Source organism: Phoenix dactylifera, chromosome 5 (assembly GCF_051530095.1).
Source record: "Phoenix dactylifera cultivar Ajwa chromosome 5, Ajwa_hap1_PhDact_Kaust_v1.1, whole genome shotgun sequence".
In the NCBI taxonomy this organism is placed as follows: Eukaryota; Viridiplantae; Streptophyta; class Magnoliopsida; order Arecales; family Arecaceae; genus Phoenix; species Phoenix dactylifera.
In genome coordinates, this window is record NC_143194.1 from 17,983,806 (window position 1) to 18,008,643 (window position 24,838).

General features: G+C 37.2%; 1 protein-coding gene and 1 long non-coding RNA gene across 4 annotated transcripts; both read right to left on the minus strand.

Annotated features, from left to right (window-relative positions):
* LOC103713545 (serine/threonine-protein phosphatase PP2A-3 catalytic subunit-like) lies at nt 1-24,838 on the minus strand. Of its 3 annotated transcripts, XM_008800511.5 has the most exons (11): nt 24,453-24,838; nt 22,490-22,546; nt 13,780-13,863; nt 12,581-12,652; nt 10,996-11,067; nt 10,797-10,837; nt 8,616-8,682; nt 5,974-6,165; nt 5,802-5,891; nt 5,570-5,677; nt 1-461 (listed from the first exon to the last, which is right to left on the minus strand). In XM_008800511.5, exons 1-11 carry the CDS (start codon nt 24,543-24,545, stop codon nt 396-398), a joined length of 942 nt encoding a protein of 313 aa, XP_008798733.1. In that variant the 5' UTR covers nt 24,546-24,838; the 3' UTR covers nt 1-395. The 3 variants fall into 3 exon arrangements, with proteins under 3 accessions (XP_008798733.1, XP_088577854.1, XP_026662937.1); XM_088721728.1 differs by lacking the exon at nt 12,581-12,652; XM_026807136.3 differs by lacking the exons at nt 22,490-22,546; nt 24,453-24,838 and adding an exon at nt 14,655-14,695.
* On the minus strand, nt 14,655-17,577 carry LOC148703426 (uncharacterized). Its single transcript, XR_015987027.1, has 3 exons — nt 17,497-17,577; nt 15,732-15,819; nt 14,655-14,767 (listed from the first exon to the last, which is right to left on the minus strand). It is a non-coding gene; the product is annotated as an uncharacterized LOC148703426 (long non-coding RNA).

Below are 24,838 nucleotides of genomic sequence, written 5' to 3' on the forward strand. Positions count from 1 at the left end.
TTTTTCACGGTACCAGCAAAGGAACTCACAGGAGATTGGAATCAGATTGTGTCAACAGTATCTTCCTATAAACTTACAGACGTGAGAACCAGTAAAAATAACTTGTCTAGTGAAAACCAACCCATAAGAAAACCGCCCTCTGAAAATTAGATCCCTTTCCTCTACAAGATCATTTTAGATTGAAAAAATAAAGAAAAGAAAGGGGCAAAACAGAAAGAAAGCCAGAGGTGAGCAGGAACTCCCATATAAATTGATCTTTATCCCCATACCATCAAGCATAGGATCTTGAGAAAAAAAATGTAAGTCTATCTTCCAAAAATATCTGCAACACTGTCCCCAATTAATTAGCAAGCAGACAATTGCTTCCTGTGTCAGCTAAGCCTGCAACAATAGGATCATAGGAAATAATCGGGTGTTCTACGAGTTACATCAGGTTCTCCTCTCCTGGGTGCTGGCTCAAACTGCAACCATGAACACACTAGTTTAGAAGCTACTCCAGAACATACTGCAAATAAGCCCAGGACAGAACATCAGTAGTGGGAAGCCTCAAGAATTAGCAGACCAGTCAGACATTTATGGGCATCAGAATGCAACCAATATTTCATAATATTAGTTTAAAAAAAATGTTACGGAACTCAAAAGGAATCAGGATCAAGTACTATAAGTAGTTTAACTACACATTGACTATTGAAAGATCTGACATCAGGTAAAGGTTGAACATGTGCCTGAAATGCAAAGTTCACCAGCCTTCAACCTGATCTTCAGTGCATAAATTAAAATATATTCCACCAAGAACTGTTAAGAGCAACAACACCAGATATACATCAAAGCCCATCTAACCATCTGATTTGGGAAATATATGGAGATAATATTTCACTCTTCTTACCATTGCTGTGATTTGCTATATATCATTTCACCAGAGTTGATTTGGCAACAGGTGACAACCCTTAGCAAGAGACAAGTACCTCTAAGTGGGATGTGAACATGCGATTCAAGGTAAAGAGAAGTGAATAGATGCATAAATCCCAATGTCAACAACCCAACTTTTTTATACAAGTTCGCTTTGACAATCAAGATATGGACCCATCAGCATCTAAAAGAATTTCATGTCTGGTTCTCAACCAGATGTTCACCCTAGCATCTTCTGACAGGAGAGGAGTCATCCAATAAATTTGAAGATCAAGGGAATTACCTAGTTTAAGCTCATGCAATTAGTAAGAAACCCTCTAAATACTCCCCTAAACCTCAGACACTAGAAAAGAAGATGAAGGCAAGTTCAATATAAGGAACGCTTTCAGTTATGAGGCACATAGACATCATATAAGTCAGAGCCATATTGAACCACAACACTCTAGCCTAAAAGTAAACTATATGGACTAATTAATTCACGACTCCAAAAGATACCATAATGATATCTTGATAATACTGTGACTTGTATGGTATAAATATGACAATGAAACAACCTGGAACCTGATACTATGTACTCCATAACAAGAGACCTAATGCATGAAACCAATGAAAAGAATCCTAAGTTTGTAAAATATAATCAAGCTGTCATACTGAAATAGGATCTGAAAACAAATGCAGAATCAACATGGAAATGGCCTGCATGTGCAAAGAGGAGCTTATACAGAATAAGAAATTTAAAGATACACTCAACTTATACATTTGGTACTTACACAGAATACAAGACAGATCATAATTTTCAATGACCACAAATAGTACATAGGGTCAAAAATTCTGGTAGCAGTTTTAATAACAAGGAACTAAAAGTAATCGTCAATTGGTGATGGCCTTTTACTGAGTTGTCGGTGAAGTCTTGGTTTCAGACCAGACATTTAAAAAGAATGTGTCCAATTGCGTTCCATATGTGTGGGGAGGGGGGAAAAGAAAAAGAAAGGTACAGAGATATCTGAGATAACTTTGTGTGTTTTCAATAGTCAACCAGCTAACTAGAAAATGAAAGGCAAAACATATTAACTCAAATAGCAGAAATAAAGTGATATGATTGAACCCTGATCTTTTTTTTTCTCTCTTTTGTTTTAACAAACACATCCATCTTTTGAAACCAAAGCAATAGGAAGAAAATGTGCAGCATCCAAGATCATTATAATAAAGGTGGCAGAGCAGGCCACCTACACAACCTCAATACTCGAGCGAAATGCAACAAAAAACTAGTACAGCAATTTTGACACAATGAAGCACCTGGGTAGGTCTGAGCCAACCTGTGCATCAACAAGCAACTGTAACATCGACTACAAAATACGTGGACTACATGCCTTATGGAAAAGGGTGACCATGTTTTGGTGGGCAGGTTCTCATTTAATATTTCTAGATTCCAAATGTTTCTGCAAAACAACTGTTTTGACCAAAACATGTTATGTGAGGGTAGCTAAAACAGTTCGCTTCAGGTTTGGGTTCCAATGCAAAGAGAGGTGGTTCGGTATGAAAGGAATGACAAGTATGACACAAAACAAAATCACCTCAACATGCAATTCTGGATAATCACATAAACGAATAACAATCCAAGCATTTAAACCAGCACCTAAGGCCTAATTGAAGATCGTGAGTCCTACATACTTAAATAAAATTAATATTCAAGTTTATTTTCTACTTTTTTTAAATTCATTATTTAGAAAAAAAGGATATCTAACGCGAGGTGTTTGGTTCTTTAATGAGCCAAGGTGCAATGAAGAAGTTAAGGATTTTCCGACAAAACCAAAGACTGAAGGAAAACAAAGAATTCAATGTGCAAGAAGAGCAAGAAATAAGAAATGTACATAAAAAATAACAAAATCCACACAAAACTTGGGAAAAAATTATCAAACTATTGCCTACTTTGGCATTATGTAAAATCAAGGGTACAAAGTTAGACATTTTACCAAACTAAGTTCACATAAAATATCATTCAGAACATATAAAAGAACTAAGCACTTCATTGAATGGAAATTAAAGTATCCAAGGCATAATTTTAATGCCCCTCATCAATGGTATCAGTACAAATTATGCACCTTGTACAAGCCTCACTATTCACCCTGCATATGCCTCTCTTAATTTAGTTCCATCACTTAGCCTCCAAACAATTTCATAGGACCTCTCTTCAGAGCCTAAATAAAGGCGACAAGAAAATTGTGTTTTGGGATATATTTATTCTTTTTTCCTGGAAATGAATTTTCAGAGGTTTTGAAAACAGGAGGTAGAAAAATAATTGCTTATTTCAGTGGTTTAGTGCTATTCCATCTGCTAATTTGAATAGAATCTCTCAAATTTATCCCAATTTCTTATGCCTGCCCAGCCAATTCCCAATCCCATGAAGAGATTTCTCTTCTGCATTCCTCATTTCCCTTTATTATGTACAAAATAACCAGAAGTAACCATGTCATCCACCTTGGTCCCACCATTTTGGGACTGGTGTTGTGGATCCTAATTTGGCTGTAAGAAATAACAAAAAAAACAAACAATAACAATAATGTATAATAATAATTTTAGGATAAGTTAAATAGCATACATAATATGATAAATAATGTAGTACATGTTATAATAATATTATAGCCAAGGTTCACAGTCTCGATACAAGACCGCATACTAGTAGCAGACCAATACCACACCATCATACTTAACCATATGATATACCCAAAAAAAATTGGTTTCGACATTAATAAGTTTCCTTTATTTAGTTTTTTTGAGTGAAAAATAGGGTTTTTTCTGATATTTAATACAATACACTTTAATTTTGGAACCTAACAACTCCTTTTTTTCTTTTATATTAGTTTTTCCAAAAATATTTTTTTAAATAAAAAATCAAATAAACATAAAAAAATCAAAAAGCCTATACTATTGCATAGATCTCACTAAGATCTCCAACATATCACAAATCATGCCAAAAAACAAAATTTTGGCATAAATTACCCTTCCACTCTCTCCCTCTCTCTTTCCTTTCCTTCTATCTTTACCTTGAAACAAAGAGAGCTAAGGGCATTGGGCCCTTTTTCCCTAAAAATTGCTCGGTTCTGAGTGGTTCGGCCTGGTATGGACTAGTTCACACTAGTTTGGGCACAAACTTGGACTAAGACCACAAATCATCCCGGTTCGTTGTTGGTACAAAATAGCACTGAGTGAACCAGGCGGTTAGATCTGGTAAACCTCGACAAATCCATTGATGCAACTATTGGAAACTATACTTAATATTATAATAATGTATATGCTTTACTATTAAGATAAAGTATATAGAAAAGCTTGAAATAACATTAAAGGCCGTTATAGGAGTTCTTAGTGATAGATATTCATAAAGCCAAATCAGTTTAGGGTAAGGCTTAATGCTTACAATTATGATTATGGTTATAAATATATTCTACATATTAATTAATAAAGCTCTATTACATATTCATCTGGTGCTAACTCATGCATCAGGCCATTGAACTTAGTCTTGTTGCTTGATCAGATCTGAAGGGTAAACCCGTGCTTCCAGAAGGAAAGATCACTTTATTTCAGATTTGGGGACATTCAACCTTAGTAACCAAATAAAGATTTAGCTACTCCAACTAAAGCATTCTCAACTAGACAACAATTTGAGTAAAATCTTTGCATAACTTATTTAGAATAAATTATCTTGCTCCATTTTTTTAATATTGTGTAACCTAACATGGTCTCATACAATAGGCTTGAGGTACAGGTATTGACATAGGAGAGAAAAGGGCACCAATTGCACTAAATCCGATGTTCATGTCGCAAAGGAAGCAACTTCAGGGTACTTACATAGCTCTATACTAGGGAATCTTAAGCGCTATTGCCTAATATATGATCCCATAAAATTATCACTAGTTTAGATTATCTGTTCTGAGCAAGATTCGCCATCTCAGTACCGGACCCTGTACCAGTGCCACACTAGCAGTGTTGGTATGGTGTAGTACAGAATTTTTTTGGTATACCGAGTGTCAGTACGCCACCCATACCAGGTGCTAGTATCGAACCAGTATAGTACGATATGCCCCGTACCGCCCGGTTCGGGCCCGTACGACGTACCATAGTTTCGAGATTATCATTTTCTGAACTTGTTTCCAGTTGCTTCATACAAATTTTATTCATTTTAATGATGTGTAACAGCACTTCAATGAGATTTATCTTTAAAATGCTCTCCCCCCACCCCATATATCTTTCTTTCTTATTTCCTCTAATTTTTTTATGTTACAATCTACAAAATTTAAATCAAATCTAATTAAAAGGTTCAAAAGTCAGCAGATCCAAAATTCTCAGTCTTCCTTTCTTTTAGTTCCAATCAAAGGTTTCAAAAATTATCGTATCTGAAAATAAAGTCAATCACATGACTTAGTCCTCTGAAGAAAAAAGACCAATACATCATTTGGAAACTTGAATCAATAAACAATTATTTTTCTGAAAAACAGGTTTATGTTGGTAGGTGCTTACATCTGTTAGTAAACATTGACCAGGTCAGAGACAAAAAGTTAACAAGTGTTAGCATCCATCATCCACACAGATAATTTGAGGAGAAAAAAGGACTAAATGAAACAACAAGATGTATAGAGTGAGGGATGGATGGAAAGAGCAAGACCTGGATAAATGTGTGTCCTTTGCAGTCATCAACTTCCAAGATGGATGCCATGTTCCCGCATCGGTAGCAATAGTTAGGTGCACTAAATATGGTTACCACCTTTTGTTCCTGTTCAATAAGAATATGATAAGAATACAATTGGACCTAAAGAACGGCTAGCATAAAAGAACAAACTAAATGGAACGGCTAGCACAAAAGAAGAAACTAAACAAAACAAAGAACAAATACATACATGTCCCCAGTTATATCCCTCCATGACTAATTGATGAGCTCTAGCTATTAGTTTAAGGTTGTTGGTATGATTGAATTGCTCTGATATATCCTGACATTAACCAAATAGAATGAATGAAAACATGGATTAATTTCAAACATACATTACGAAAGATAAGAAGTCAGTCATGTACTTGACCAAAGGTATATCCAGCACCACGAGGAGAAATACCCCAACCACATCGGTCATCGGGGTCAGACCATAGGAGATCGCACATTGCACCCTCATGAGGAACTTCTTGAACACGATCAAAGTTACGTATACCATCGAGAGTGTCAATATGTGGAGACAGACCACCATGAAGGCAAAATATTTCTGATTCAACCTTCAGAAATGCAGCAGTAAAATTGTTTAGAGTGATGCTAATAGTCAATCTAAAGTCAGCCAATGGCGTATACAGAATTTACAGCCAATCAAGCATTAAAGGCCGCAAGCTGGCTAGCCAATTTGACAAAGTCAAGATATAATTCTGAAAGATAGTTTGGCCTTTAAACAGTATTCTTCATAAATTTATCCCTTCTAATCAAAAGATAATATTAAAAAGGTAATGTGCTATCTAGAAGTGAAATCACCTAACGAAAATAGCCATTTCCTTGACAAATTTTAGACAGGACAACAGCCGATACAATAGTCTCATTTTTTAAATTAATTTTAAAATAAAAAAAACTTTTTTTTAACAGATTTCTAGAACAGACAAGCAAGAAACAAACTTAAACCAACTTATGGTATCAAAGGTATATCCTTCCACATAATCACAGCATACATGCACAAATATTATCTTGTTTTCATCCTGTAGTGAGCTTTAAAACATTATGATAATACTCTTGCACCATCTGATATAACAAGACTTCTTAGCCACTAATGCAAAACTGGCTATCATACAGAGATCATTATAAAGTCATCACCCACAATCTAGGTGTACATTCCTTTTCAATGTTATGCTAAGAAAAATAAGCTAGTAATCAAATACACATACATGACAACAGCAAAAATATCAAAATCGATATAAATAATAATCAGTCAATGTATTCAAATCAGTATTTACATGAAAAATCAGTTACAGGAATGGAATTAACATTTTTAACCACTTCGTACACCAAATAGTGATCAAAGTAAATGTTTAGTATGATCAAAATCAACTTGCAGACCTATAGGTAACCAAAACATAACAAGTTCTTTTTCTCTCTTTGGCACCAAAAGTTTTATGGTTATATGTTCCTATCTTGGACGAGCTTCAGCCAAAGCATCCAAAATTATGTTAAAACTGTGTTTAGACTGGAAATTAGTTAAGCTAATTTCTAGTTGGAACAAACCTCAACTCTCACAGCTTAGTTTTCTTAAGCAGAAATGACAGAGTGGAGATCTCACGAAACATTTATAGTAAACCGACCCAGGAAGGAGGCATGGCAGCTACATTCCAAAGAAATTCTGAAGTCGGTGCAGCACCCTAGATAAAACATCCTGCCCTCTAAGTTTCTAACAGTGTATTCCTCTTAATTATTAGCTACTTAGTAACAAACATCGTATAGAAGTCTACAGCAACAGATAAAAGTTTTATTTTTATATTTTACTGCATAATGTCCTAGGCGGGTCGAGGGTTCTCAATGGCGGGTTGGGCCTTGAGCCTAAGCAAGGTGGAAGTTTAAACATCAGACCCGAGACTGGCCCGACCCTACTAGGAGAATTCTTGTTTTCAAGCCTGGCCAGGTGCAAAAACTGGCCCTATTTATTTTTTTATCAAATTTTCCGCCGGGACTCAACCCAAAAAATATTTGGGCCTCTACTTTCAGGCCTAAGCCCAGCCAATGGCCCTAAAACCTGAGCGTGCTAGTTTTTTGCGTCAGGTCTTCCATCATCCAGGCTGTCCCAAGTCATTGACAGCCCTAGATGCATGCATATATAACCGTTCGTTGCCGAAAAGGACCATGCATCAGAGTGGATTCTCATGCCAATACCAGAAAATTGGCCTCTCAAGTAAACTAGAATAAAGGAACACCTACAAAGCAGGTGCAATTTCCAAAGTGGGTACACCACCCAAAGTAGAAGTTTCCAGCTGGAAGACCCAAGCTTCATGCATAGCCATATTGCTACATGCGGACTTGAATAATTCAGCATAAATTGTGGCACTGTCACCACAACAAATTTCAGATGAGAACAACACTTGTAGCTAGTACTTCTACTTAATACTATGGAAAAGCTGGCCCAGCTAAAAATGAAACCATGATTTCCTGTGCTGCTTACACCATTTGTTCTCAAACAATACGAATTATTAAAAAGCCTTGAAGAAGAGAATATATCGCTCAGCCCACAGCTGCAAAAGTAATGCCATGTCAATTATCATTGCTATAAAATAGTGCTGATAAAAAAAACAAGATAAGCATTATTCCTTTTCAACAAAAATAAACTAATTCTCATTACATAATAAGCCTTGAATTTCCAAACAATTATTATAGTGCAATTGCTTTGGTCTATGCCACTTAGGCCCACTGGAAACCAATCTCATCAGTCACCAAAACTCATTCCCAATGAAATGTAAATCACGAACAAGCTATTATAATTTATAAGCTTGACAACCGTGCAGAAGAATCATTCTGGTATGGACCAGTTTAATATTTAAATAATGGATGGATAGGATGCTTGAAATTACTGATCGCTTTGTCCATAGCACAAAAAAGAATAATCACACAAGGACATAGTCTAAATAAATCATTGTGGAAAATCTGGAAAATGAAGTTATCATGCTGAGGAATGTCACCACAAGTTCAGAGCACGAACCAATGCTGTCAACGGAAAATAGTCAAAAAGATCTGTGAAAATCTTCCACACATTTGCATTACCATATCTGTCAAATAGGAAAACTGAATGTCAGTGCAACTTTAAAGGATCTATCGACCAGAAATAAAATCTAATAAAGAAGCATAACAGATCCACTCACTTAGAACCAGTACATATCAAGTATCTACTTTTGATAGGAAAAAGATGGAACTTCCACTGCAGATTTCAAATATAACTAGACAGAAAAGCATAAAACATAATTAAACTAAGATAGCACACCACTTCCTTCCAATAAAATTAATAAAACTAACTCAATGTGGAAAGTACAATAGTCACCATTTTGACTTAACCAATATGAATAATTTAACAACCTTTCCTACTATACTCCTACGGTCCTACCATCCCAGAGAGACTTATTGGGCTTGCTAGCAGACAAAGTTTTACCATTCAGGTTGTCTGTCTCTCCCATAACTGTACATTTAGCATCTTCCTTTTATTATTACAATGATTAGATATTTTGTTGCTTAATCACTAAATGGGTTTATTTCAGTTTATTCCTAATGTTTTATAACAAATACATGTTCACAACCAAAGAGTTACTTGCTCACCCACTCCCACAGCAATAAGTTAAAATGTTTAATTTTTAGAATTTCATTGACCAAAAATACATAATAGCTCCTATGCATCAAAACATCCACTATTTTCTTGGGTAGGAGACCCTGTGCTTGAACAAATAATCCTGAGCGAACAAGGGCATGCTCAAGGTTAGCTTTATTAATTTCAAACCTAACTTTAACTGCTCATGAAAGGCCCAATCACAGGGTGGGCAAGAGAATGAGGGTCCTGTTGGTTTAACTGAGCCGCACTAAAGCAATTCAGGCACAGCTTGTTCAAGCATTTGGTGAGAACCACGAAAACATATTTAACTCAAACAAATTGTGATCAAGAAATCTATATATAAATGTATAATTAAGTATTTTACATATTTGTATAGATCAAGCTAAACTGAGTAAGCAAGTTATGCGATACTCAAGCTCCAAAGGAAACTATTTAAGCTTTGTCTCTGGCTTTGCACAAGTTCATATAAAGCGAGAAATCAAACCAAACACAATCTACAACAAGAATAAAACAACAATAATTTACAAATAGGCAACTTATGATAATGATATATCTGTATATTTTATAGAGCAAGCTAAATCAAGCAAAACACAAGCTACACAATTCTCAAGGTTGGCAGGAAACTATTTTGAGCTCTGGTCTCCACCTGAAACTCAGTTTGTTAACTAATTGGACAAGCTCTTGCCCCCCAAAACAAAAACAACCCGAACACAATCTCCAACAATATCAAAAATAATACCCATTTAGAACAGAGAACTTCATGCAAAAGGAAAAAGAAAAGAAACAGAAAACTAAATTAGAAGAAAAATGACATGCAATCAAAACTAATATGGCATCTGCTACGTGTCATGCAGGGTTATTGAAAAAATGGTAACATAGGTGAATACATCATGAATCAGTAAAAGCTCAGATTGTAGAAGAGTATTTTATCACTAGAATTGAGAGAAACTGCCAACAGTCTCTTTGGTTGCATGAAGATTAAACCAGAACTCACATCTGTTATTTTATTGACCCACGTCATGATGTTCAGAATTACTGAACTAATGTCACTCAAATTCAAATTTAATCCTTGCTTTCAACAAGTCATGTGTTTACAAAGTTTGAAAGTTATCTATGGCCATGAGACAGTGATCACGTTTGGACTTTCACAATCATGTTTGCCAAAAGTTGGCCATGGTTGACTAAACTCATGTACAGTCACCATCGTAGACCATGGCCCTGCTGGACCATAATTCACAGTCACTTCCATCACTTTTAAAAAATTCCACCATGCAAAATATCAAACTAGATTTTTCACCTTTCTGGTGCTCCATTTTCAAAAATCTTCTAGAGAACTTCCCATACATGCAACAAGATCTACCTTAAGGTTCACATCAGACATTTGCCTAGTGCCTCAAATGTACAACTAATCTAGTGAATCAATTGAGATAGAAACTAATAATTGCACCATATTATGATGTTTGAGGATATTCTGCAATATCAATTTCACATACCAATAGGCAACGAATGGCATATATGAAATCAAGATTGGTGAATAATAAACTATGCAAACAAGGAACTCACTTTCGTAAACACTCATCATAAAATCCATAAACTTGTGTAATCTGCAATTTAATTAAAAACAAAAAGATCATTAGTTCAACATTTTCCAAATAGATATCAATTTTGAACTTATAATTAGTCAGTTACATTAACTTTATTTAATATTCAAAAAATCAACTGAATCTAAATTACATTAAAAAAAACAATGTCAATAACGTACCTGACGACTCTCGTGGTTTCCCCTAAGGATAGTAATGCGTTGAGGGTAACGCACCTTCAGGGCCACCAAAAGCTAGCCATACATGAGTCAATTTTATGAGCATGCATGCAAATTATACCAAATTCTATGAGCCTAAACTAATAAAAATGCAATTTAATGACACAAGATGATTGCACTGAAACCAGGGAAATATCATCATATTACTCTAACCAAGATATTATAAAATTCATGAAACAAATTTATCTAAACTTATGCCTTCTATGTAGGGCTTTTTCTTCCCGATCTTTCACTACTATTTAACTAGTCTACAAATTGTTACAAGATGCCTGCCTTATCTGACTTAAATTGGTGCAACATTCAAAACAATGACCAGCTGACATGCATGCTAGTCTATATTCAAAGAAGAGAGAGAAGCAAAATATTCTGAAAAAAATAGATCAGAACCTTAAGTATTGCATGTCTGAAAGTAAGCATATTATTGCAACTGATAACAAGAGCATTCATCCAAAATATGGTCCAGCTATCAACAAGAAAATGGGCTAATCAACCAACAGTCAAAAAAAAACATATAATCTATATGCAAATGATGATTTAAATCATTGTAATCAAAGACTTAACAATCAATCAAAGGACAGAATACATGATGCGACACAAGGTTACAAATACTGGTACTAGACCTTGGACTAATTTTTGCTAGAATGGTGCAGTACCAGATACCAACATATGGTATGGGATTAAGTCTCATACTGAGGCACTATGTACCGGCACCGTAAGCTTGCCAGAACAGTACGGTGCAATTTATACAGTCCTACTCTATTGATATTTGAAACTTTGATGCAACAACTTTGAAGATTTTGATATCTTTATTTAGATTAGATTTCATTAGAGTTGACGCAAGACTTTAGAATTTTGCTGGTTTTGTGTGACGTAGTTTTGATTAGTTATTTAAATTAAAGATTGAATGTTAATTATTTAAATTTATTCTGCTGCTTGATTATGATTTCACATCGAGATGCCTTGCAAGCTCGTGGGAAGAGTTTCCTATGAGTATGTGGCGATTGCCACGACCCCCGGCTCGCAACCTCGGGTCAAGGGCGTGACAATCACTCATGCAGATTCCTATTCTGAATAAAGAAGGTGGAGGTTCAGTCTTAGGTTCACAATCATTTAAAGAAAACTATGGCATGAATCTATCATCTCCATGTAAAAAAGTGGGGGAGTGGAATTATGGTAAATATCAAAATATTCAATTCGGTCTTAGGTTCACAATCATTTAAAGAAAACTATGGGATGAATCTATCATCTCCATGTAAAAAAGTGGGGGAGTGGAATTATAAAATGTAATGCATGGTGAATATCAAAATATTCAATCACTCATGTCACCCAAATAAAATACAGAAAGATCTAAAAAGGATACAGAAACACTAAATTTATTTCCTTAAAAAGCAGAGGTTACAGCCAATAAGGTCATCATAGTCCAATACATGCTGTTGGACAAAAATTGTAAATGAAATGAACAATGCACCAGTTAACAGAAGAAAAATACTAAAGCAGAAATACATGAAAGCTTAGGCCAAACTCTTACCGTAACAGTTTCAACAGAGTAATACCCACGATCTACATAATCTCCCATAAACAAGTAATTGGTATCCGGACACTAGCAAACAAAAATACTACATTCATAAGATTCAGTTTTGGCAATATGCATGAAAAGCATTCAATTTCTGGATATAAAGACACGAAAACAAGCATACTATGTTAAAACAACAGGCAAGTTGTTTGAGCCATTAATTAAGAAATATTAAATAGCAAAAAATAACTTGGCAAACACCAGCTTAATATAATCATCAGCTTTATTAGCTAACTGCAACACTGATTAGTAAAGAACGATCCCTGCAGCATTACGAGTCACTAAAATTAGATGTCAACAAGCTTAAGTGGTCTATAAAGAATTAAAAGAAGAAACATCCAACCTGTGCTATCCCAATAAACATAGAAGAGTTGTGAGGCTATTTGGCAGGGTAAGAAACAGCAGATTAAAACGTGCAAACAGTTGATAGTGGCAATCAATGTTCTCATCAAACTGTACATTTTAATTATTCAGACTGTTGTTCTCTTTGTTTGGTGCTGGTACCTGCTGGACATTATCTATTTCTTTTATGCTTAGTGGTTAATTTATATCATCTTGATATGAGCAAACCATTCAGGCCCTGTTTTGATGACCGATTACTGTATCCACTGATAGCTTCCCCCCAGTGAGGCAATGGAGAGAAGCAACGAAAGGCAATAATCTGGGGTAATCTTGGGGATCGGAAGAAACCACAGATCCCACAATGCCCAAATTAATAAGCCAATGCATTCTGCTCAAAAGGTAATTTAATTATCCCAGAAAAAATAGATAATAAGTATAAAGGACTCTGTTAAGGATTCCATTCATCAACTAACTTCTCCTTCAAACCAGATTCTTTTCCCCACCCTTTCCTGCTGTGAAAAACCTATGATCCACATAACTTGTGCCAGCATCCAAAGAGGCCCTAAATTCACATCTAAGAACCAATTGTTTTGATATTTATTATCCCTAATGAAAATAAACACGGGATTCTCGAGCAAATTGTCAAATATGTAACTACTTCTGAATAATGAGAATTTCATAAGGAATTGCAATGATTACAACATATCAACTCTATTTATCTTTAATATTCATTTTCTTGAAAAACTTTGTCAGATGACATAAAAACAAACAAAAAAAAAACAGAGAGAAAAAGTCATCTTTCAGGAAAATACCTTTCCACCAATCCGAAATAGCTCTGCAAGATCATGAAATTGCCCATGAATGTCACCACATATTGTCACAGGGCTTTTCACAGGCTGCAAAACAGGGAAGAAAAATAGCTTAATCTCAACATGTACCATAATCTATCTTTCGCATATCTACATAGTCAAAGATATAATTTTTTGAGTCATTAGATTTCATCTTGATTTGTTATAACAAGCTTTGCATATACTCTGAAATATCAATGCATACAAATAATGTTCACCCAAACAGTTCAAATTTTGAACTTCAAAATAACAGAAAATACTAAAATAGTGTATATAAAAGAAATTCACATGCAGTATTAATGCTAAGTTAACAATACACTATAGCAGTTCCCAAAGATAAGATCAGTAGGAAATGACAATCGAGTTAAGCATGAAAAAATGAATATAAAAGAGATGTCAATATATATTGATGATTGGATATATTTGACTCCATTATAATATTGTAATCTAACACATCAGTTCATACTTCTGTTCTTCTGTAGAGGACATGAATGGTTAAACAAACAAAATTTTTCTCATTTTGTCCATTGTTCCACCTTCAGTCATGACATAATCAATACTATAAAGCATCACACATCTAAAACATTCTACAAAGTATCACGCATCTAAAGCATTTTTAGCAAAGAATAAAAGATTTAACCACATTTTTTTAAAAAAACAAGTGCACATAATTTTATATGTCAACAAATCAGATTGCGTGTGTCACGCCTCGGATCCGGATCCGTGACACGGCCATGCTATTGCCGACTACCGCCCACAATAGCACGAAGCCTCATACAAGGGTAACAGGTAGCTAAAAGAAATCAAACTTTCATGTATTAAATTGCTTGCATTACAACCTGCTGGTTGATACAAAATACAGAACTTCTATATAGTTTATGTATTCTTCCCAAAAATAAAGAAGCCCTGTTACAAAAGAAAAACGCTCCTGATGGCGATCACTGTTGAGGATCTGAAAGAAAATATAAATAAACGGATATGAGCTACACGGCTCAGTAAGTAATCTTGCATAATCTTATCGGATCAATTAATATGCTAAACATGTTTAAACAGGGTTTGAGAAGCTGACATGTATACTGTCTAACAATTCATCATGATAAAATATTCATATTAGGTGAACAAATTAGTGCTTTATGTCAACAAGAATTATTCATAAGAATATATATATAAAAACCATACCCCCGGCATGCCGTTGTCCATACTCTCAGATGCTACTGCGAAGTCATTATCGGCCACTGGCGGGGCCAGCTCAGTTTTTTATCAGCCACTGGCGGGGCCGGCTCAGTCATTCTCGGCCACTGGCAAGGCCAGCTCAGTTGCATTCGATCAGTAGCATCTTTAAGCCCATTAATAGTACCTCTTGGATGCTAGGGCGAATTCATTAACGGTCACTGGTGGGGCCAGCTCAATTTTTTATCAGCCACTGGCGGGGCCGGCTCAGTCATTCTCGGCCATTGGCAAGGCCGGCTCAGTTGCATTCAGCCCATAGCATCAAGGGCCCACAATACCTCCTACAATCGTACCCTTAGCTAGATGCAATTTGCTATATTAACTTGCATGCATGATATTTAAAAACCAGCATAATCATGATGCATGCATAGCCATAATTTATGAGATCAGGCATGTTACTTACTTTTCATAGTATGCTACACATAAAGTATGTATATGAACAATACTTAGAAGATCTTAATAAACATGATGCTCACATGATCCATATTAAGATTAAAGAGCAGGCTACTTGCATACAAATAACTTATACATTGATAATTCATGTAACATAACATGATCCATAAAAGATTAAGGCAAGTCACTTACTTTTCATAACATATCATACATGAAGTATATACTTGAATAACACTTAGGAACTATTAATAAACATGACATGATCCAAAATAGGATTAGAACAGGTTACTTACATGTGTGATCCATAGAAGATTAGGACATGTTACTTACATCAATTCGCTTTCCAAATTTCTCAAGTCCAGGTGACAAATCCTTAATCACCTAAAACAACATCATAGGGATCACATTATTCCCTAATTATTTTTATATAATTTCTTAGTTCAATATACTATGAACTTACTTGCTTGGATCCCATCCAAGAATTTAGCCCAAGTCCAATTTACCCAATTTGAAGCCTTTGGGGTTCGATTTAAAACCAGATTGGATCCACATGGGTTAATTGGGTTTTTAATTAAAGGATTGGGCCTGGTTCATGATTGGGTCCAGCCTTTTCTAGCCAATTGGGTTTCCTGATTTGGTCAATGTGGATCATTTGGGCCTGAGTCAGAATTAGCCTAAGGTCAATTTGACCTTCTGTCAGTTGAATTGAGCTTGAATTGGGCCTGATTCATAATCAATTAGGTCCGCCGAGATCAACTCAGCTTAATTGGGTTCGGACCCAATTCAATTTAACTTAATTTGGTTCGGATTTAACCCAATTTATAGTGTGGACTCGTCCAGACTTAGCCCAATCTGATTGGGCTCGGGTTTAGTCAAATTTGGCTAAACTTTGCTTTTCTTTTCTTTTATTTGGGCCTAACGGGTTCACTTTGATTCAGCCCAAACTGATTGGGCTCGAATCCAATTAACTTTAAAACCCATCCAAAACCTGTTTCAGTTTTAATGGGTCTTAGACCCAACAGCCTAGATCCAACCCGTTAGACCGGATCCGTTAAGGGTTATTCATTTCTTTTCTTTTCTTTTCTTTTCTTTTCTTTTTTTTCTTTTCTTTTCTTCTTTCTTTTTTTTTCTTCTTTTCTTTTTCTTTTCTTTTTCCTTCTTTTCTTTTTCTTTCCTTTTTCTTTTCTTCTCTGTTTCTTTTCTTCTTCCCGAAGTTTCCTCTCCTCCTCCTCTCTTTCCTTCCTTCTCTCTCGATCCCTCTTTTCCTTCCCCCTTTCTTCTCACGCGAAGGGAGGAAAGCAAGCTCGGGAGAGGACGGGCCACGGCCGGCGGCGCCCATGGCCGGGCTCGCGGCGTCCTCGGCCATGCCTGCGGCCGACGCTCGACACCCGCATCCTCGACCGGCCTGCGGCCGATGCCCGCGTCGGCGGCGTTCGCAGCCGAAGCCGGCAGCCGCCGCACGCGACGTCACACCGGTGAGTCCCCTTTTCCTCTTTTCTTCTCTCTTTCTTTTCTTTCTTTTCTTTCTTTTCTTTCTTTTTTTTCTTGCCTTCTTCTTTTCTTTCCTCCCTTCTTCTCCGCTTTCCCTCTCTTCTTCCGTGACCATAAAGGGGGCGACCCCATGCCGGGGCTCAGGAGGGGGGCCAACTTAAGGCCGGCCGGCGACGCCTGTAGCGCCTGCAGCGGCCGCGGCCCATGGTGGCCGACCCTCTCTCCCTCCCATAGAGAAGAGAGAGAGAACTCGGGAGAGGAAGAGCCCGCAGCAGGGACCCACGGCGCCGGCGATGCTCGCGGCCGCACACGGGTGAGTCTCCTCTTCCCTCTCTCCTTTTTCTTCTTCCTTTCTTTCTTTCCTCCTTTTCTTTCCGTTTCCCTTCTTCTCCTCACTAAGGTCCTCTGCCCCACTGAAGATAAGGAGGGAAACGGGACTCCGGCCTGACTGCCGCCCCCACCCGAGAGCCAGTAACGGCTGCGGCCGAGAGCCGTGGAGTTTCTACTCTGTTTTGTTTTGAAAACAGGGGAGATGAAAGTAGGAAAATAACATGATTCGGGGCTTACCGGGCTCCGGGAATGAACTGCAACAGTCCTTGCTCCCGCTGGTTCAAGGGCTCCCTCAAGGAGGAGGAGAAGAACGGTAAGGGCTAGAAGTAGGGTCCTTAAGTGGTGGTAACCGCTTTAGCTGGGGTGAGCTGTCAAGTCACCCCCAGCTTCCCCCCCGTGGAGTTTCTACTCTGTTTTGTTTTGAAAACAGGGGAGATGAAAGTAGGAAAATAACATGATTCGGGGCTTACCGGGCTCCGGGAATGAACTGCAACAGTCCTTGCTCCCGCTGGTTCAAGGGCTCCCTCAAGGAGGAGGAGAAGAACGGTAAGGGCTAGAAGTAGGGTCCTTAAGTGGTGGTAACCGCTTTAGCTGGGGTGAGCTGTCAAGTCACCCCCAGCTTCCCCCCCGTGGAGGGTCTAAGAGCAGGGCCCTCCTCTGATTCCCACCTGGCCCTAGTCACTTCCATGCACATAGCATGAGGTGACAGCCATCAAATGGGCTGCCAATCATGGGCCCAGTTAGCCTATTTGATGTCATGGCCCAAATGCTCAAATATAGGCCCAAAAAGTAGTATTAGGCCCAGTTGATTTTTGGGCCCAGGTATTACAACGTGCACACAAGGATAGTAAAGCAAACACGGCTACCCAATTTCATGCATCTGTGCATACACATGTATATAGGAGTGTACATATTTGTATGTTCTATTACTTAAGATGGGATGTTAGACTATAATGAATTGGGAGTCCTTTTTTTTTTGAGAACTAGTAGGTCATTCAGGGCCTTCTGATATCTATATTGATGATGATCATATGCTGATGGTGTCAGCAAAGTTAAAAAGCTGGTTAGAGTAATAACTGATGTGGCACAAAGCTTTGGGTCATCCATGGGCAAACTGAGGGGTATTGTAGTAAAAAAATAAATCATCAAGCTTCCACAAGATAATCTTGTCTGTCTAGTCATTGAATTTGAACAATCTCAGACTCTTTGAAAATATCTACTCAAGACCTATGTGCGATATTTCATGATAACTAGCCAAACTCCAATGTTTTTTTGTAGCCAGCAGAGGTGACAAGTGGGCTGCCTGGCACCTAGGTGCTAGGCAGGATTGTATTCAACAGAGGCGGAAAATGGGCTGCCTAGCACACAGGCGCTAGGCAGGTGCCTAGATAGGCAACCAGAGGCCAAGATAATGCCAACAAAATTCATTGAAAATACTAATATAAACAAAAGATATGTAAAAGAAAAAAATAGTCGTGTATCTAAAAAATGAAGCATAACATGCCAATTAAAATATATCAAGTCAATGGAAAGTACCGACTTGGCAATATTCCATACAATTTCTTAAATCGACCTCAGTCCCCTTGCCCAAAGTTGATGCAAAAATTAAAGTTGACACCTTCGCTATTGAGTAACCCCTCCTAGGGAAGCACCTAGGTGACCTCCCTAGGCCGGTGCCTAGGTGGAGCTTTTCAAACATTACCAAATTCTAATGCCTAAGGGTCATACACTAGTTAAAAGTTGCAGATGTAATTCACAGACAGATTTGTTTCATTTTTTCCATAACATTTTGGTTAAAGGTTTCAGCTTATAGCTTATAGCATTTTGTATGACTTGTGATTAGATCTTAAGTCAGGATCAAAAGTCCTATAGAACTTAAATAATTGAGGATTTGTTTAGTCACATAAGAAAGGATGTGTAGATAAATATTTGAAGATTTTAAGATTCATGGGTGTAACTTTATTATGGTAGTTCTATATATATTGCCTTCCTCGTCTCAAATCATGCCTTATTCTTTTCTTTCATTTTAGGAACCCCTCGTCTCTTTATCTTCACAAAAAGCTAGTCTTTTTCTACACGATGTCCACATCCACACTATGTCGAAGGGAATCATGAGAATTTATTATGATGATGTTCACTAAAATCTCTTCCTTTGATTCTCACCCGCTATTTTCCCTCTTCTTCCCTTACCTTTTCCTCTTATTTCTCTTTTTCTATTCTTCTTCTTTATAAACCCTTCTTCCTTTTTTGCCATTGCTCCCTTCTCTTGTTTCTCCCTTCTCCTGAGAAAATTGTTACTCCATTTACCATTACATGCTTATCAAGAACAGCATAAACATTTTTGCTTCTCAGCCATCCTACTGAATACAAAACAAGATTAGCTGGAGGTACGAAATAGGGTCACAAGATGCCATTTCTTCACTCGTAGCATTGGCACTGCTATCTAGACCTTCTTGCATTAAGTTATGCCAATTACTTAGGCAAGGAGAAACAATCAACGATCCAAAAGACAATGACCAAGTTTTGAGACCTGAAATTAAACAAACGACATAAAGGATGAGCATGATAACAACTATGATAAATATGTTGATCAGCTTCATGGTAGTCACAAGGTCTGCCGAACTGGTACCAGAACCCATACCGGTCGGCGCCTGATATGGTTCGAGCCGAACCAAATCGACCGACCAGTAGGGTGTGCCGGTTCCCAGACTGGTACCGGCACACCCTAATTTTTTTTACAGTTCTCACTCTTTTCGAACTTTTTTATGAATTTAAGTCTAATATGATATTTTTTTGATGTTTCTCTGATCCTATTTTAACCTAAATAACGCATCTTATTGCTTTAAAATGATACAAATCATAAAATGAACAACATAAAATATTCTCAAATCAAAATACAATCAGTTACATACTTTTAAAATCTAACATACATACTGATATCTAAAATCGGGTCGAGTCGACATCGAACCGGTCGGAACCGACCGGTAAAGGACTGGTTTCGGCCGGTCCCTTTGTGGTTCCGATCTGTAGGGGCCGGAACCGAATTCAATTAGTGAACCGACCCGATTTTGCACTGGATCGGTTCGATACTACCTGAACCGGGCGGTACAGCCCGATTCGGCAAACCATAGATAGTCATGACCAAGATGGTGAAGCAAAAAAAAATAAGGGCGACAAAATTGAAGATACGTATGCTGGGGGTGCTCCATCAACTAATCTAGGGACTCCATGCAACCATTACATTATGTAGGATTAATATCAATTACTATAGCCACAACATCCACGCACATCATTGAGAGTAAATGGAGTATCCTATAATTATCTTGGTTGCAGATCACTACAACAACTTGGATACTATGGAAGAATCCAAAACCATATACTATACAAACTCAACTTGGTTTATAACTTCCGGTTGACCTATGTTATCTTGGTTGCAAATCACTATAACTACTTTGATAATGTGGAAGGATCCAAAATGATATACTATACAAGCACAAGTTAGTTTACACAGTAGACCTATGTTTTTCATCTTTACTTGATCATAAGCAAGCGACAAACCAATGTTTCAAATACAGCAGTAAACCCCCTCTACCATTCACATACCAGTACATACACGATGCAGTACGCCCTTGCATCAACTCATAATTTGTTAAACTGGATGATACCCCCATGTGGATGAACGAGCCACATAGGGTCAATAGGTAAGAACCAATTGAGATTTGAAACCTTGATGTGAACTATATTCATATATTTTCATCAACTCCTTGAAGTCAGCATTCTAGTTACCAATATTGAACTAAATATCATGGTTTGTACCCACAGTAGACATCGGTCAACATGCTATAGTATCATACTGTTTGTCATGCTAGTGCAAACCTAATCATGTGCAAAGATTCGTTTTAGGAAATGGATGTTAGTACATGTATATATGGTCCAAGACAAGATACGCCATTTCGGTACCAAAACTCATATTAGTGCCACCTAGTTATTGTGCCAATATGCCCAGTACAGGGGCCGGTTTGGCACATCGAGTGTCAATACGCTCCCATACCGCGTATCGGTACCGAACCAGTACGATGCAATATGCCCTATACCATTTAGTTCGGTACAGTATGGTATACCTTGGTCGAAGCTAACTACCATGAACCATCACACAAGATACAATACATAAGCCTGGGCCGATGCATACCATTATCTAAATTCTTAAATAAGATCAATTTGATTTTTGGGAGAAAAGTGGCACAAACTATTTCAAGGTGTTGCATAATGATAGCATTAGGAGAATTACTCTATTATGCAATGACTTAAAAATCAACATTACTGTAAACCTCCATCCAGAATAATTTACATAACCACTAAGTTTGTTTTGAAAACATAAATGGCTTAATAGTACGTGAAGGTTATATAGTTCATTGATTGTTAGAGATGAAAGAAAAACAACAACCAGCATAGTGTCTAAACATATTCTTAAGAGCTTTCCTAATTTGTCTCTCAATTTAGATGATTAATGATTTCAGCATTATTTATATTAGCTCCCTTTATAGATCCAGTGTTTTTCTCTTGAAATAACATGATATTTTAGGATCAAGTCAACCTGTTTGGATCCTATCTAGTTAAAATATGATAAGCTCAAAGCATGTAGATTGAACTTCACAGGATAACAAAAGGTCATGCAAAAAGGACCTAAAAGTATCATGTAAAAGACTACAAGGATATAAATTATATTGAAATATTTTAGATTGGTCTCACAACAAACTCAAGTCTTGTTATGCAGTCATTGTGTAACATTTGTAAAAAGCTATATTACTCTTCTGAAAACATAGTTTAATTTCATTAAGAACACTCAAGAAGATTATAATTGTCACTTCGTTCTACAAACTACAACAAAGAAGTTATATTATTTAATCTCAAATAGAGAAGCTCCACCAGAGCAAAAATAATGCCATTAAAATTTATGAACTAATAAAAGGATGCCAATATCTATGGGCAATAGCACACTAACGTGAGAAATTATAACTGAATTTAACATTTGCTCAATCTTCATCTTTAATTCCATAATCGTGTCTCATCTATTTTGCCACAATTACTACATACTTCATGCAAAAGGAAAAGGGCAAAGACAGCACTCCAGTGACTGTTATGTTCAAGATTCAGTTCACTATCATATATTTGTAAACAACTACAGCAAGAAGTAATAAAATCTAGCAAAGGAGAAAAACATATAACTTACCTGGACATTGCTTTCTTCTATCAAAATTTCCTTAGCCTTGTCACAAAGAACTCTAACCTGCATTAAGAATATGATAAAATAAAGAAAGAATAGTGGAAACAATTACAATCTTAACTTCGATAGGAAGAATATACAATTTGAAAGCAATAAAAAGATAAGGGTGTTCAGAGCAAAGGCCCGGAAGGTTACACTATGAATTCCATCTATGACTTCTTGCCTATCAAGGATTCAAGCATGGACTTCAACAGCTAACCTGGAACAAGAAGTTCATGAGGCTAGTGCTCTTAGGAAACTCCTCTCATATTGCAAAAATAAGAAACTTGGGTCCTTGACTGGATAGCAAGCCCAATAGTTCAGCATTTCATGAAGAGTGGCTGAGTGGAAATCAATGGAAGATGAGTAGCATTTTTGGTGGAAATGTTAAAAATAATTTGGTGAAAAGGAAATAGCCTAAGCAGTTGAGAGAGAATCAAGGAAAAGTTTAGAACCAATTGCTGGATAATTTGGAATTTATGGAAAAGTTCTGTTTTTTGGAAGACAATGAAGAGAGATCTTGGACTGTGAAACATGACCGGTGGACTCTAGAAAGTAGGGCTTCCTAACAGGCAGGGTAACTTTTTGTCAATTTCTAGTTTTTAGATGTGTATCCAGTATGCATGTTTTTTTTTAATAAATAACTGCTTAACTATTCATTTTTCATTCATGCATCCAAATGATTTATGTCCTAATTCATGTAGGTGTTTCTTCTTTAACCTTCAGGCTGTGTTTGGGTGGCAAAATAAAATTTTGTGGCTTATATTTTGGATGCAGAGGAATAGAATTATACCACAGAATAGGAGGAATTTGGTGTTTGTTTGAAGGGATGGTCGCAGAGTGGATACAATCCACTGAATTTCATGGGGGATTTGGATTTTATCACAAAGACAAAATTGCCCTCCTTCTTTGGTTAGATGAAAGAGTGAACAGGGGCAAAAAGGTAATTAAGGGGAATAAATTTTCCTTATTGCATGGTAGTGGACCCCAACTAGTTTGGAATTAAGGTGTAGCTGAGTTGAGTAATCATAAAGTCACATAACATCATTTATAGTTCATTTAGCCTGTAAATTAGTTATTTATCTCTAGTAATTGTGGTTCTTGTATTTTACTTCTCTTCTATCCTGCCTTGAATTATCTGTTGTTTAACTATATGGCATCCAACTTGTTTTATATATGCCTTCACTTTAGCAGTATATCACCACTCCAGATAAGATTGTTGTTTTCTTTTTTAAACACAGTGAAAGCACAAGAGGAGCACAATCAACAAATCCTAAACCTTTTCACCCATGCAAACACCAGCGACAAACATAATGGAAAAAACTTACTTTTAGAAGGAAAAACTTATTGTAAGATAAAATTACAGATAATTTTTTCCAACATGCATAAAAATACATTCATTAACTTCATGTAGAAAGGTAATATCATTAGCTTACAATTTTAAGCATGTCATATTAGCAAAAAGTAATAAAGTAGGCATGCAAAGGCACAAAAACCCCTGTGGATTAGCAACAATGTGTACGGCCATACAGTTAGTGAGTTACAACTATGCACAAAACCCGGTATATATACCATGCTACTTAGTACACCATGCTGCACCACCAGAGCAGATCCAATCAATTAATACAAAGGCATAATCTTGGACCAGATCGAGGACATTCACGAATATGCATCGCAACACCTGCCAATCTCATAAATTTCCCTCCCCAGCCGAAGCTGAAAAACCTAACACCATACAACTGGGCCCAGATCGCAATCATTCAAGAAGGCCAAATAACTAATTTTTCCCGGCAGAAAATATCCGAATCAGCCCTGATCCGCGGGGAAACGCTCCAAATCGAGAAAATTGACGGCAAAAAGATTAAACATCATCCATGAAAGCAAGTTCATGAAAAGAGACCGCCGGAAGGGTGAGAGTACGAGGGAGAACCTCTTGCTCGGATAGCGGCTTGCACTGCATGAGCTGCGAGATCTGCTCTTCGAGGTTGCCATGGGAGTTCGCGGGAACCGGATCCACGTCCATCTTCTCCTCCAGCCAGTCCGATCCGGGGAGATGCAACCACAAACCCTAACCCTACCCGTTGTATCTTTTATTTCCCTTCCCAAATCGGTATTTCCTGCCCTCCCAACTTCTCTCTCCGTATCTACATATACGGATCGAGTCGTATCCTATCGCGGGAAAGATAGTGGAGTAGCGAAAAGGAAAGAAGGGGAGAGAGCAGCAGCGGTGGTCGTGAAACGAGGCGAAAAAACCCTCGGCCCCTTCAGTTAAGACCCAGGAAAAGCCACCGCGGGCTGACCCATCGGTTGTACCCA

Excerpts from the sequence above, each read along its gene's own strand:
- LOC103713545 (XM_008800511.5), bottom strand. The coding sequence starts at position 24,545 with ATGGACGTGGATCCGGTTCCCGCGAACTCCCATGGCAACCTCGAAGAG. Across the intron at positions 5,678-5,801 it reads AGGGATATAACTGGGGACAT|GAACAAAAGGTGGTAACCAT; the intron begins GTATGTATTTGT and ends CTTATTGAACAG. Across the intron at positions 462-5,569 it reads AAGGACACACATTTATCCAG|TTTGAGCCAGCACCCAGGAG; the intron begins GTCTTGCTCTTT and ends TCATGGTTGCAG.